General features: G+C 36.0%; 1 protein-coding gene across 1 annotated transcript; it reads left to right on the top strand.

Annotated features, from left to right (window-relative positions):
* The first annotated feature begins 13672 nt into the window (after nt 1-13672).
* Nucleotides 13673-14227, top strand: LOC145286539 (uncharacterized). The gene has a single exon (XM_080135431.1). The coding sequence runs from the start codon at nt 13673-13675 to the stop codon at nt 14225-14227; it is 555 nt and encodes a 184-aa protein (XP_079991557.1).
* Nucleotides 14228-14442: the final 215 nt, after the last annotated feature.

Below are 14442 nucleotides of genomic sequence, written 5' to 3'. Positions count from 1 at the left end.
TGTTACTGGGCTTACAATTCAATGCAATAGCCTGACGAGTCCTCACGAGGATGAAACACAGAAAATTCTGTGTAGCTTAATTACCATATATATTTTCAAACCTTAATACCTTTTGCGAATGTTTTCGAAATGTGGAGAGTACTGAAAATCTGGGGAGACTTGTTGTCACTCAGCTTCCAGGGAACATCACAGGGCCAATAATAGTTCTTTACCGTATTATCCTTTTACCTATTTATGCAAACAGTGCTAAATCAAATAAAGTTAGATTTAATTTAATTTAGTTGATACTAACCAATCAAATGAATAGTTATGCCGAATTAATTGCCCAATCAGAATGCTCCATTTCAAGTGATCGCAAATCAACACGAGTCTTTGAACTTTTTATTTTCACTTTTATTTTTTTATTAAAAACATAGAAATTAATATGAAAATTGCTAAAAAAAAATAATTAGAAAAATTAGAAAAAAACATTAAAAGATTAAATGAATATAAAAATAAAAACTGTAGAAATATTATCTTAAAACAAGAAATACAAAAGTGGGATACTTACTCAATTCAAAGGTAATCAAATAAATAAATAAATAAATAAATAAATAAAATGAGGATGCACGAAGTGAGTCAAACTGCTTGGTCTCTTAAAATATTCATATATATATATATTATTTTATATTTTTTGTCATTATTTTGCAAAAACGTTTATATATATATATATATATATATATATATATATATACATATACATATACAAATAAAAATAATATATATATATATAATCCTAGACACTGAAATCTTCCGTGTTTTAGTTTTTTTTTACATAGGCATCACCACTTATCAAGACCAAGAGGCCACTCGAGGATAATGGGTTAAAGAGTGTACAGTAGAAATTGGACAATATAGTAATCGTTAGTAATGGAAATTTAGTAAATTTGTTAACAAGTGGAACGGCTCATCAAGAACTTGTTTGCGTTAGACTTGAAGACAACCATATTGTAGTCAGCTGGAAAGCAGGAAAACGGAAGACACAGGCGTACAGTTCTAAGAAAGAAGCTTTGTTCATGGAATCTACGTTTAGGTTTAGGCACAGATAACGAGTGGGGAGAATTATTGATAGTGTTTTCTGCTAGACGAGTGTTTCTTGTGAAAGTTTGGCGAGGGGGGACCATAGATTGAAGCTCAGTCGAACACTTTCCATGAAAATAACGATACAGCAGAGACAAACTCGCAACATCTCTTTTGTGAGATAGAGGTTGCAGGGAAGAGAAAAGGATATCTATGAGGCTACGAAATCTATTTTGAACTGTATCAAGGCAGGACAAGTCCTTTCTAGCAGCTCTTGCCCAGATGTGGCAACAGTATTCCATACTTGGACGTACCTGGCTCTTATATAGATAGAAAAGGGCATCAGCAGTGAAATAACTACTGGACCGATAGAAGGATCCCACCATTTTTCCAGCGGCCTTGGCAACAGATTTGATGTACCTGTTCTATTTAAGGTCGGGAGTAAAGGTCAAGCCCAGAAGCTTGTCAAAACTCTATTTAACACAGATTCCAGCAACTTACTCATGACGCACATGAGACTTATTGGCCTGTACTGAGAGGGGGACGAGCGATCACGAGAATTCTTAAATACAGGGCATACTGATGAGATTTTCCAGGGTGATGGGAAGCAAATCTCCTTAAGACAACGTTTAAACAGTTTTGTAAGTATGAGCACTAGTTCTGGTTGAAGTTTTTTGAGTATTATAATTGGAATACCGTCAGGGCCGGTTGCTTTACTGGAATCAAGATTTTGGATTGGTTTATTAAGTTTTCATGGATAAAAGATATATATAGGCGTGGAAGCTTGTTCTTCATTTAATTGTATTTCTTGAGTGGGGTTGGGAGATGATTCCATTAATCATTTCGGAGACTTGTTTTGTAGGGGTTTAATTAAAGTGTAAAGTAAAAACGATGATCACATTCAATAATAAGGCTCGACTCACCAACGAAGAAATGAAAGTTATTTTGAGTTGAGGAAAAATACGAATTCTATCTATCTATCTATCTATCTATCTATCTATCTATCTATCTATCTATCTATCTATCTATCTATCTATCTATCTGTGTGCGTGTCTGGTGTGTCTTTATAATTGAATCAGTTTTCTTTCGTGATTATAAAAAATTGTTGTTTTAATATTTTTGTAAAGTTTATGTTAAATTGATTGTCCTCATGCCGTACCATGGTGATCGGAAGGTTGACTGCTGTCAAGCAAATTAAGAAAATCACATCCCAAACGAACCTGGATGACTAACACATCAGGAGTTATCTTAAACCAAATATAAATCAGCTCGATCCAAAAAGTTTTGCCGGTTTTTAGAATTTAAACCAGTGTAATTTATTTTACGTGTAGTTTCAGTCGCAAATGGACAAAGATAAAAAAAATAGGAAGTAACTCTAACTCGCCTTTTCTTTGTAGCAACAACATTTATTTCCTCAGTTTTACAGTTGTGACGTCACCCACGAGATCTTGAACGTTATCTTGTTCCATGCTGCCCCCCTTTTTTGTTTTTTAGCCATTTAGTCTTTACCGGCAAGGTCATTGTTCATGCATTTAGATTCGCGCTATGTTATCTATGCATATTCTTATTGCTTAAACATATCACCATGGTTTATTTATAACTTTCTTCTTTCAGATTAATATTATTAATTATATTAATTTATATTTTTCTGTAATGTCTTCACCTATGTTGATGCGAAAATGAGCTTCCTTAGTTAACAGAAAGGGAACCATCTTCCATCACGATAATGCTCGTCCTACTAACTAAAAAAAAAAAACAGCATAAATAAATATCCTTAGAGAATTTTGCTCGGGAATTTTTCCCATCCTGCATATTCATCGGCTTAACTCCCTAGGATTATCGCTTATTTTTAGTATTACAAAACCATTTAGATGGCATTAGTTTAGCTTCACAAAAATAGATTGGTTTAATACTTCACGACAAAAGCTAAAGAACTTTTACAAGCGAGGCATTTATAAGCTCTTTGACAGATGTAATCAAGTTATAGAAAACAAAGGTCGTTCATGAATAAAGATTAAAAAAAACAAAAAACACAGTTTTCCATTTTTATGATAGAAATTTTAAATAATTTCTTTTTGCACCGAACTAATATCTAAGCCATGGACATTGTATTTACTCATTTTATTTTCCATTTCAGTTAATTTTATTCTGTTTTCTAGTCCCATTTCAATGGATTTGTTAGTTTAATCAACTACAAGATCAAACTAGAGATTTGTATGCTGTCATTTTTCGTATTATTTGAATTCTTCGGACAATTGTTCTTATCACGGTGGTCGAGATAACCCCTCCCCACCTTCTTTAAGTGTATCTTGTTGAATTCGGGCAATGGCTATATAAAAAGGAAATACATTGAGTCCGGAATTTCGAACGGAACCCTTTATTTAATCTACATACAGTACTATTGACCGAAAATCTAGGAGAATTTGGTTGGATAATCTTTTACATATCCTGCATAGCCTCCTGTCTGGACTATCACATATTACAAAACCATTTAGATTGCCATATGTTACTATAACGAGAGGAGATAGAATAGGAGTTAGATTCATATTTCACATGAAAACCAAAGAATTTTTCAAGTAAGTTATTCAGAAGCTCGTTGATCGCAGAAATAAAGTTATAGATAGCAAAGGTCGTTACTGTTATGACTACAGATTATCAACATAAAATTTTAACAAAAACTTGTCAACCGATTTAATATATATATATATATATATATATATATATATATATATATATTGTTTTAAGATACACCGTTAATAGAGACAGATACACAAGTATTAACTTATTTTCGGAAAATGTTTATTATATGTGCTAGAACGTTGCGTACAATAGTTTATTATATGTGCTAGAACGTTGCGTACAATAGTTTATTATATATGCTAGAACGTTGCGTACAATAGTTTCAGTCCCTTTCAGAAAATTTATATATATGTTGATAAAAAGAATTTAAAAAAAATGAATGCCAACTGTACTAACTGGGAAGTTCCTACTTGTGGGCTAAGAAAACTTTGGAAATATTTTTTTTCTAAAGCGCTGATGAAGTCCAAGTGTGTGCAAATTATAATTTGATGACGAGTTATATGATTTATTTTTGGAATCCGTTGAGATGGGGATTCATAATTTGTGCATTCCTTTTTTTTTTTTGCGAACTGTTATTCTTATCTTCATAGTTGTTGTTTCACCTCATTTTCGGGAAACTCATTTTCTGGCATTCTTCAGGTGATTAACCACAACGGGATAGGAATGCCGAGTATCGTTACATCCCCAGTAATTACTACCTTCTATAGTTGTTGTTTCCCGCCGTTTTGGCCAACTAACCCCCCTGGCCTGCTTGGGTAGGATTGAAACCACTATCTTAAGGCACTGTTCACCCAGAACCGTAGAGACTCAACGTCTCTATCCACTGTATCACGCGCCCCTAAAAGCGATCAAGGTTGCGTTCTTCCATTGTCGGATCTATACTGAATGGTTTTATTTATTTATTTTTTTATTTCTGGAATCCTTTGAAACGGTTCATAATTTGTGAATTTCTTCTTTTTGCGGATTGTTATCCTCATCTCCATAGTTGCTGTTGTTTATAAGAGACAATTTATTAAATCATCAAATGTTCGAACAAAGAATATAAAAAAAAACGACTCTTAATTCATGGCTTATCCGAAACAAGCTTTTCCTTTCAGAAGAAGAGGGGGGGACGAATAAAATAAATTATTATTGAAAAATCGAAAATTTGCAACGAAATATTTTTTTTAAAGAACAAGAGGGTTAATTAAAATTTCAAAATTAAGTAGAAAAGAATAGTGTCAATGCAAATATTCAAAGAAGTAATTTGAACTCGGTAAAGTCGTATCGAGCAGTAAATTCAATGATTGTAATAGCGTGTAATGTCAAAAATCTGTGAACAATCAAATAATTGATTGCAATAAAATCTGAATTCAATAATCTGTAGAAGGTAATCATATGGATAAAGCGTCCGATGTGAAGTGGACAGTTCAGCAGCTGATCACACACACACACACACACACACACATATATATACATACACATGTATATATACATGTATATATACATGTATATATATATGTATATACAGATATATATATATATGTATATAAATATATACATATAAATGTATATATATACATATATATGCATATACATATATACGCATACATATATGTATGTATATACATATATATATATGTATATATGTATATACATACATATATGTATTCGGGTATGCCGGTATACCTACTACCTCAGGGAGATGAACGCCTCTGCCTTGCATAGTTCCAAGTCACCGTTGGGCAAGGCGTAGTACCTGTTAGCCTCCCTCTCAAGTTCTGGAAGGTTACTATATTATGAGAACTAAGGATATATATATATATATATATATATATATATATATATATATATATATATATGCATGTTTGTTTGCTTATGTGTATGTGTGTGTATATGTCCAGCTGCCGGAGAGGTTAAAACTCCGTGATAATAAAACATGCACACTCTGCCACTGCTCAGTCATCTCACTATATCAGTTTGTCACTGTGCAACCAGTGGTAGGGTGCGAGAGGGTACAATATGGGTAACACAAGCATGTTGTGTCGCGATCGTTATGTGCAGATATCTTTCGAAGAGAAAAAAAGTCCTATGGCGATAGATGAGTGGCGACGTGTACATGCTTAGCGGGCTGGAAGTGCATAGCTGCAAATCTGCACATAGGCGGCCAGTGATTTATCTAACATCGTCGACTAAATCGCTATCTGTAATACTTTCTTCAGCCACAAGGAGGTCCGTAGGTGTACTTGGACCCATCCTCGTTCAAACCCAGGTCACTTCATTGATTACATTATTTCCAGGAAGGCAGATTTGCAGGACGTATGTAGTGTGCGTGTTATGCGTGGAGCTGAATGCGGCACAGATCACATTTTGGTACGTGGGAAGTTGAAAATCTGTATAAGGAGGAAATGTAGGTCAGGTGGTGTTAAGATTCCCAGGCGAGTTGATGTGTCCAAGCTGGATGATCCAAGTGTACGTGAAAAGCTTCGATCCATAGTTAATTCTACTGATTTTGATGGGTCATGGGCGCATTTTAAAAATACACTCTATGAATTAAGTGTAGATGTTCTTGGCTTCCGCAAATCTAAACATCACATATATATAATCTCTGTGGACCTTGCTTGCTTTCTTGCTTGCTTATGTCATCAACGATCGGGCGCTTCCACATTTTTAAAAAGAGATCACAAACATATATACATACATACACACACACACACACACGCACACACACATATACATATATATATATATATATATATAACTACTTAATTTACTCACATACAATTAATATACGAAAGTATAGATTTATGCGTAAACTTTAAGTATTTACTTCAAAAGTGCTCAATACGTAGGTAGAGCTAGTTAGTAATTTATAAAATATATATGGCGATTAAGCTACACTGAATATTCCGCGTTTCATCCACTCTAGAACTCTTCAGGCTTATGCGTGAATTCTGTGGTTGGTTATCGTTTTCATATGCTCCTCTTCTATTGAGATTTTAGTTAGCCAATCAGCTTTCTAGTATCCACCGCTCCCTTCCTATCAGCCATTTTTTTTAATGTATTGAATACGATTCTGTCAGTATTTTCATTTTTTGCACTACTGTTATAATTCCTAACAGGGGATTTAATTTTCTTTTGGCTAGTAACTGCGTTGCAATATGGAAGTCGCAGGTGGCACACGGCAAAAAATGTAATAATTAGAAGTTAGCTGTAAAAGTTCTTGTAATTTAGAAGGGTGGGGGTGGGTATAAACTTGAGTTCGGGTGTGCTGGAAGCGAGTAGCGTATTTAACTTTTGCCGTAAATAAGTAGTACTCATGGGAAACTAAGTGTACGGAACAAATGTCGAAAAGTAGTAGCAGTACTGAGATAGTAAGGTTGTTTATGTATACGACCGAGACATCGGCGGGTTAGTTTGAGTGATGCAGAAATGTAATAATTAACGAATGTATTGTTCTGTACTGTAATAGAAGTAGTAGTTCATTAATGACGGGCCCCAAAATATGTTTGGTAGTGACGCCATGTAACATTTTTAGTAACCGTTCGTTTATGAAGTTTGATAGGTGCATTCTAGAATATGAGAATAGTGAGAGCTTAGCCAATCGGATTAATCGGAATTATGCTGGGAAGAATTGATTATTTATGTAGTAGAAAATGGAAAGATTATATTGTATGTCTATGTAATAATCAGCTAAATAATGTGGATGTAATAGCCAGTTATAGGTGCGCAAGCACTGTAGCATAGGAAAATGTAGAATTTGTCCCGGTTTCAACTGGTAGCGGTGAGAGCACTTACTAATGAGAGATAAAAATAGGAACCCTTCCTCTGTTGATGTGACGAATGTGATGGTGTTGCTCAGCTGATGTAATGTAGCATTTTATTATCATGAGTGAATAGGGCAGAAATGGTGGTCGTAGGCTACATAAGCTAGTGGTTATCAGGTTAGATGTTTTGAATTTGTAGGTGGCATCTGTTGTTGAAAACCTACGCTACTTTAGTCCAGAGCGGAATTTCTGCAATCACTTAATTATATAGACTAATCCATTATATTGAGCCGGGGCTCACCCGAAACGGTTTCTCACCCATTTTTCAATATATATATATATATATATATATATATATATATATATATATATATATATATATATATATATATATATATATATATATGGGATCCTTTTACCAGATGTGTTATGTTCACACGGGGAGGCACTCATAATCTGCCCGTACAATTTCGAAATGTCGGCATGAGTCGGTATTGCTTGATTGACAAGTATTTTGTTTAACCAGGTGCAGGAAGGTGAAAAAGTCTACCCCTGCTGGCTGATGACAGTTCGGAAAACAAAATCACATTTCATTTTATGTTAAATTCTTTCTCTCTTCTCCCTCTCTCTCTCTTTTTCTTTCTCTCTTTCACTTCTTTTCTTTCTCTTTAATTGAGGAAAGAAAAGAGAATAGAATCGAATTGTAAAATAGTCGAATCCGAGACACCAAGCAGGAAAGTCGTATCAGTGGAAGCCCGTACGCGTCGTTTGTCAACGTGTCTTAGTTAAAATGCTCATGTGTTGTTAAGATAAATTTATATTTTTATAAAAAAAATGTTTGTTATGGTATAAAGATGAGGTCCGAAAATCCAGCCTTGTTTTGAGTTCGGGGAAAGGTGAGTGTCACCGGTGTTGAGGGAGAAGATTACCTCTTAAAATAATTCTTTGACCTGTTGAATTTAAAAATTGTAAATTCTTTGAACTGATTAAATATAAACAATGTAAATATTTTGAACTGTTGAATTAAAAAAAAAACGTAAATTCTTTGAACTCTTGAATTTAAAAACATGTACATTCTTTAAACTTTTGAATTAAAAAAAATTCTAATCCTTTGAACTGTTGAGTTGAATTAAAAAAGGTACTTATGCACTTTTATTACCGTGCTGAAATAATTATGTTATTATTTAGAAAGTCATTCTTAACATGTGGAGGGCAGGGTGTTTTCTAACTATTCTTTACTTTCCCTTGACAATTTAAAAACAAACAAACTTGAATTTAACTTGAAAATACTATTTAAAAACTAGCGCGGTAACAAAAATGCATAAGCACAAAATTCTAATTCTTTGAACTGTTGAGTTGAATTAAAAAATCTATAAATGCTCGAAAATTCTTTGAACTACTTTTTTTTAACTTAGAATCTCTCTCTCTCTCTCTCTCTCTCTCTCTCTCTCTATATATATATATATATATATATATATATATATATATATATATATATATATATATATATATATTCAAACAGATTTCATTACATCTGGTAAGCATTGTGTCCGTGGATCCATTGTTCGAAAATTCTAACCAAAAGTAGATGCAATCTAAATGTTTCGAAATTTAAGTTGCTTTCTATTTTTGTTTGCTTCTATTTTTCCAAAACATTTGCTTAACTCTGAACATCTTTGGGAAGAATAGTGATATGTCTCTTTTTTCATTTTTGATTAAAACTTATGTAAATCACGCAACGCGATCCCATTTTCTATTATTTTCGTTTCCGCTTTGCGTTAAAGGAATCTATTTTCTATTTTTTTTTTTTGTATTTGACTAGAATGTATGCATACGTGAAAGAAGACCTTTTTAAGGTAAACTGAAAAGAAAAATAATAGTGTAACTGACTTCAGCTGATACCACAAGCATAATAATATTAAGTTACTAGCTATACTCGGCCACGCGTTGCACCATCTCAGTTTGTTTAAATGAAAAAAAAAAGGCTAAATGTTTTTTTTTTATATAAAAAAAATATAGTGTGGCAAACGGTTTTTATCATTATTAAAATATCCTTATTTTCGCATTAGTTTTTTGACAGAAAACAGTACATTCAAATTTGAATAATGATAATGTTTGCAAACATTTTGTTTCCTCCTAGGCATTATATCGAAAATCAGAAATTGAGAAAATGATTTTCAAGTGTAAGCAATAGAAACTACTAAATAGCCATGCCGCATCCACGCAACAACTATTAGGTGTAAGTTAATAAATACGAAAATAGTTTATTTATTTGTGGACTGTTGTCCTCGTCTTCATGGTTGTTATTTCACGACGTTTCGGCCAACTATTCCTATGGATTTCGTCAGGTGATTAACCGCGGCGGGATAGGAATGCTGAATCTCTTAACTGCATCATCAACAATTACTAGCCTCCATAGCTGCGGTCGTCTCACCGTGTTTTTGGCCAACTAATAATCTGGCCGGCTTTGGATATAACTGAAACCGCTATCTCACCTGGAACCGTAAAGATTTTTGTATGTTTAGGTCGTGCGGTCTTCTAGGCGTATCAAGATCTATGTGATGGAGCTTACGTCCGGTCTGTACTAATGTATTTAATGTTTATTTTATTTTTACATGGGAGTCACCGGTTATCAAGGCCCAGAGGCCACTCGAGGATAAGAGTTAATGCCTGCACAGTAGTCAATGAGATAATATCGTAGTAATCGTTAGTAGTGGAAATTTTGTAAACTGATTTACTTAAAGGGACGGTTTAACAAGAATTTGTTTACGTTGGACTTGAAGACGACTAAATTGTAGTCACCTAGAAAGTATGCAAATGGACGAGAGTTCCACAGGCCAGCAGTTCTAAGAAAAAGCTTTGTTCATGGAATCTAGGTTTAGGTTTAGGCACAGATAAGGAGTGGGGGAAATTATTGATAGTTGTTTCAGCTAGACAGGCGTTTTTCGTGAAAGTTTGGCGAAAGGGGAACCATATATTGGAGTTCAGATGAACACTTGCCATGAAAATAACGATAAAGCAGAGAAGGCTCGCAACGTGTCTTCTGTGGGATAAGTACTTCTAGCAGTCCCTGCCCGTTACGTTATGCGGTTACGAAATGTCTGTGCGTATTATGACTCGTTTGTGCGTATATAGATTCTGTTTATGCATGTATATGTTTGACGCCTATGATTCTCAATCATTTAATTTCCGCTAGTTGGTGATGATAGTAAATGACATCCTCAAAAGAAGCTAATTTTGCTAGCCCAGATATCTACTTTTCTATTTATAATTTCTTTCGAGCAGTTTAATAACTAATAATTAATTAATTAATTACTCTATAGACAATATATATAAGCTGGAATATATATATATATATATATATATATATATATATATATATATATATATATATATATACTAGCAGACGGACACGACATTGCCCGAAATTGAATGATGATCAACGAATATTTTACACTCCTATATTTCTATTGTCATCGAAATCCGCGAAATCGCCCGAGAGGAAGCTTCACATGCCTCCATGCAGTAATTTATTCCCAAATATATGTTATTCTATTGCACTCTAGACAACTTACTGTTTATTCTGCAAAATTATTTTATATAAACTTCTTTTTACCTAACGAAAAAAAGACATTAAGAAATTTACGTGCAGGGTTTGAACCTACAGACCACGTCATGCAAAAAAAACAAAACAAGAAAAAACCCCCCAAAACATGCTATCAACTTACTCACAGTAGAATTCTCACGACCCATTGGTCTATCATTGTTGCTCAGCAACAACATGGAAAAATGGCTTTACCAATGATATATAAATTAAAATAACGGTTTCGATTATCGATTATCGGTAATTATCGGGGATATTTTGAGACAAAACTCAACTAAGATCACTTCCAGACTTATACATTTAAGTTCTGCAAATTTTAAAGAAAATCTGTTCAGCCGTTTCGGAGTTTATAAGGAACGAACTTACACACGGAGATAAAGTTGCATTTATATATATATATATATATATATATATATATATATATATATATATATATATATATATATAAACGATGGGAAGATGAATGCTTTCTAGTAGATACTAGCTTGGAAAATTTCATATATTAATTTTTCTATTTAATTCTTAAAACCTTTTCTGAATCTCATTTTTATGGAATTTGAAATTGATTTTTAACAGTTTTCTAACTTTATTAATTTAATTCGAACATATTTACTGACCGGATTTTATTAGATTATATGTGTTTATTGCGAATCTCATCATCTTTACCCCTCTCACACGACTCTCAAGCTACAGCTACAGCCGAGTAAGAAAACATTTGCAACCATCATCAGTGCCTACGCTCCAACCATGACCAAGCCCGAAGAAACAAAAGACAAATTCTATGAAGACCTCGAAGCCATCCTCTCCTCTGTACCACGGCCCTGTCGGTGGGGCATTAGAATACGCCGACTGCCCCCCCCCCCCCGCAGAGGTTAAAAGTCCCTCAGTTGGGGGACCTAGATATGACTTTAAACTATATCCAGTGGTGAGGCCCCAGCTTGTGGGCTTTGGGAAGTGTGGGAGCCACCCTTTAATTACCATTTCTCCCAGGTCCACTCTGACCCGGAGTGGTAGTACCTGTTAGGGGCCCAACTATGGGTTAAATAGAAACCGACATGAAAACAGCAAATATATTCTATTAAAAAAATTTTCTTAAAAATCTTTGGATTCGACATTAAATAACCCGAAAAGGGTTGATATGCCGTAAAACAAAAACAACCAACCAACATCCTCTGTACCACAGACCGACAAGCTCCTTCTTCTTGGTGACTTCAATGCCCGTGTTGGCAAGGATCACCAAGCGTGGTCAGGTATCATCGGACATCATGGGATAGGAAAGTGCAACAGCAATGGTCTTCTGCTGCTCAGGACCTGTGCCACCTATGGACTGACCTTAACCAACACAATGTTCCGTCTCCCAACCAGAAACAAAACTTCATGGAGGCATCCTCGCTCCAAGCATTGGCACGTGATTGACTACCTCATCGTCAGGGCTAAAGACAAGCAAGATGTGCTCGTGACGAAAGCTTTGTGCGGTGCCGACTTCTGGACAGACCACCGCCTCATTGTTTCCAAAATCATACTGCAAATAAAGCCTAAAAGAAGACCACAAGGTCAAAAAGTTGCCAAACAAATGAATGTCAACAAACTGAAACTCCCCGAAGTTCAGGAAGAACTCCAAACCACCCTAACAAGGCAACTCTCTGAACTCGAGTCCAACAATTGGGAGTCTCTCAGCAAGACAATCCACGCCGCTGCTCTCCAGGTACTGGGTCCAAAAACCAGAAACCATCAATACTGGTTTAATGAGAATGATGCGAAGATACGGAATCTGCTAACAGAGAAGCACCGGCTCTTCAAGATCCACCAAAATTACCTACTGTGGTAAGCGAAGTGAAGTCCAGAAAAAAACTGCGCATCATGCAAGATACCTGGCTCAGTAACAAAGCCGACGAGATCCAAGGCTACGCCGATAGGCACGACATGAAGCATTTCTACTAGTCCTTGAAGTGTGTCTTTGGACCATCGACATCAGGCACATCTCCCCTGCTCGGTGCAGATGGTTCACTCATCACTAGGAAAAATGAAATCCTTGAGAGATGGGCTGAACACTTTGACAGTGTCCTGAATCGTCCTTCAGACATCAATGATGAAGCCATTCAACGACTACCTCAACTGCCAATCAACCATACCCTCGACACACCACCCACAGAGGAGGAGGTTGTAACAGCTACCAGGCAAATGTTGTCTGGCACGGCACCTGGATCCGACGCCATCACAGCCGAATTATTCAAGTCTGGTGGTCGCTATCTCATCCTCAAACAAACAGAACTGTTCCAAGAGTTGTGGCAAAGCGAAACTCTACCTCAAGACTTCAAAGACGCAACATTTGTTCACATCTACAAAAGGAAGAGCAACAAACAGTCTTGCGCTAATCACCGAGGTATCTCTCTCCTCTCAATCGCGGGCAAAATACTGGCTCGTGTTCTTCTAAACCGCCTTCTGAAACACCTGGAACAGGATCACCTTCCAGAAAGCCAATGTGGTTTTCGCACAGGTCGCGGAACCATCGATATGATTTTTACCGCTCGCCAACTTCAAGAGAAGTGCAAAGAACAATATCAAGACCTATACATGACTTTCGTTGATCTCGCGAAGGCTTTCGACTCAGTGGAAGATCATGTCAAAGTTTGGTTGCCCGGACAAGTTCGTGAATATTGTAAGACAGTTTCATGACGGCATGATGGCACGAGTAACTGATGACGGTGACATCTCAGCCCCTTTCCCGGTAACCAACGGCGTAAAACAAGGTTGCGTGCTAGCACCAATGCTTTTCAACATGACGTTTTCGGCAATGCTGACTAATTCCTTCAGGGAAGTTACTCCTGGCATCCAAATCCGGTACCGGTGTGATGGGAAGTTCTTCAATTTCCGCCGTCTACAAGCTGTCAGTAAAGTCAAAGAAACAGTAATCAGAAACCTCCTTTTTGCTGACGACTTTGCTCTCAATGCCACCAAAGAGCATGAAATGCAACTGGAAGTGGACAAATTTTCTTCAGCATGTGAGAACTTCGGTCTTACAATAAGTATGAGCAAGACAGAAGTCACGCACCAGCCTGTTCCTAGCAACACGTACCAGGAACCGAACATCCAAGTAAATGGTCAGAGCTTGAAAGCAGTAGACCATTTCACCTACCTTGGCAGTACACTCTCTCATGCTGCCAACATCGATATCGAAATAACCAACCGCATTGCCAAGGCCAGCAGCTCCTTTGGCAGACTAACGAAAACAGTCTGAAACGAAGAGGAATTCAGCAGTACACAAAGGCTAAAGTGCACAAAGCAGTGGTCCTGACATCTCTTCTATATGGTTGTGTAACGTGGGTCCTCTACATACGTTACGGAAAACAACTAAACTACTTCCATCTTCGATGTCTTCGGAACATCTTGAACACTCGCTGGCAAGACAAGATCCCAGACATTGATGTTCTCAAGAGGTCCAAGCTCCCAAGC

This window comes from Euprymna scolopes, chromosome 10 (assembly GCF_053919585.1).
Source record: "Euprymna scolopes isolate OS-2025 chromosome 10, ASM5391958v1, whole genome shotgun sequence".
Lineage (NCBI taxonomy): Eukaryota > Metazoa > Mollusca > Cephalopoda > Sepiida > Sepiolidae > Euprymna > Euprymna scolopes.
The sequence above is the reverse complement of the archived record's forward strand: the minus strand, read 5'-3'. Positions and strand labels throughout refer to the sequence as shown.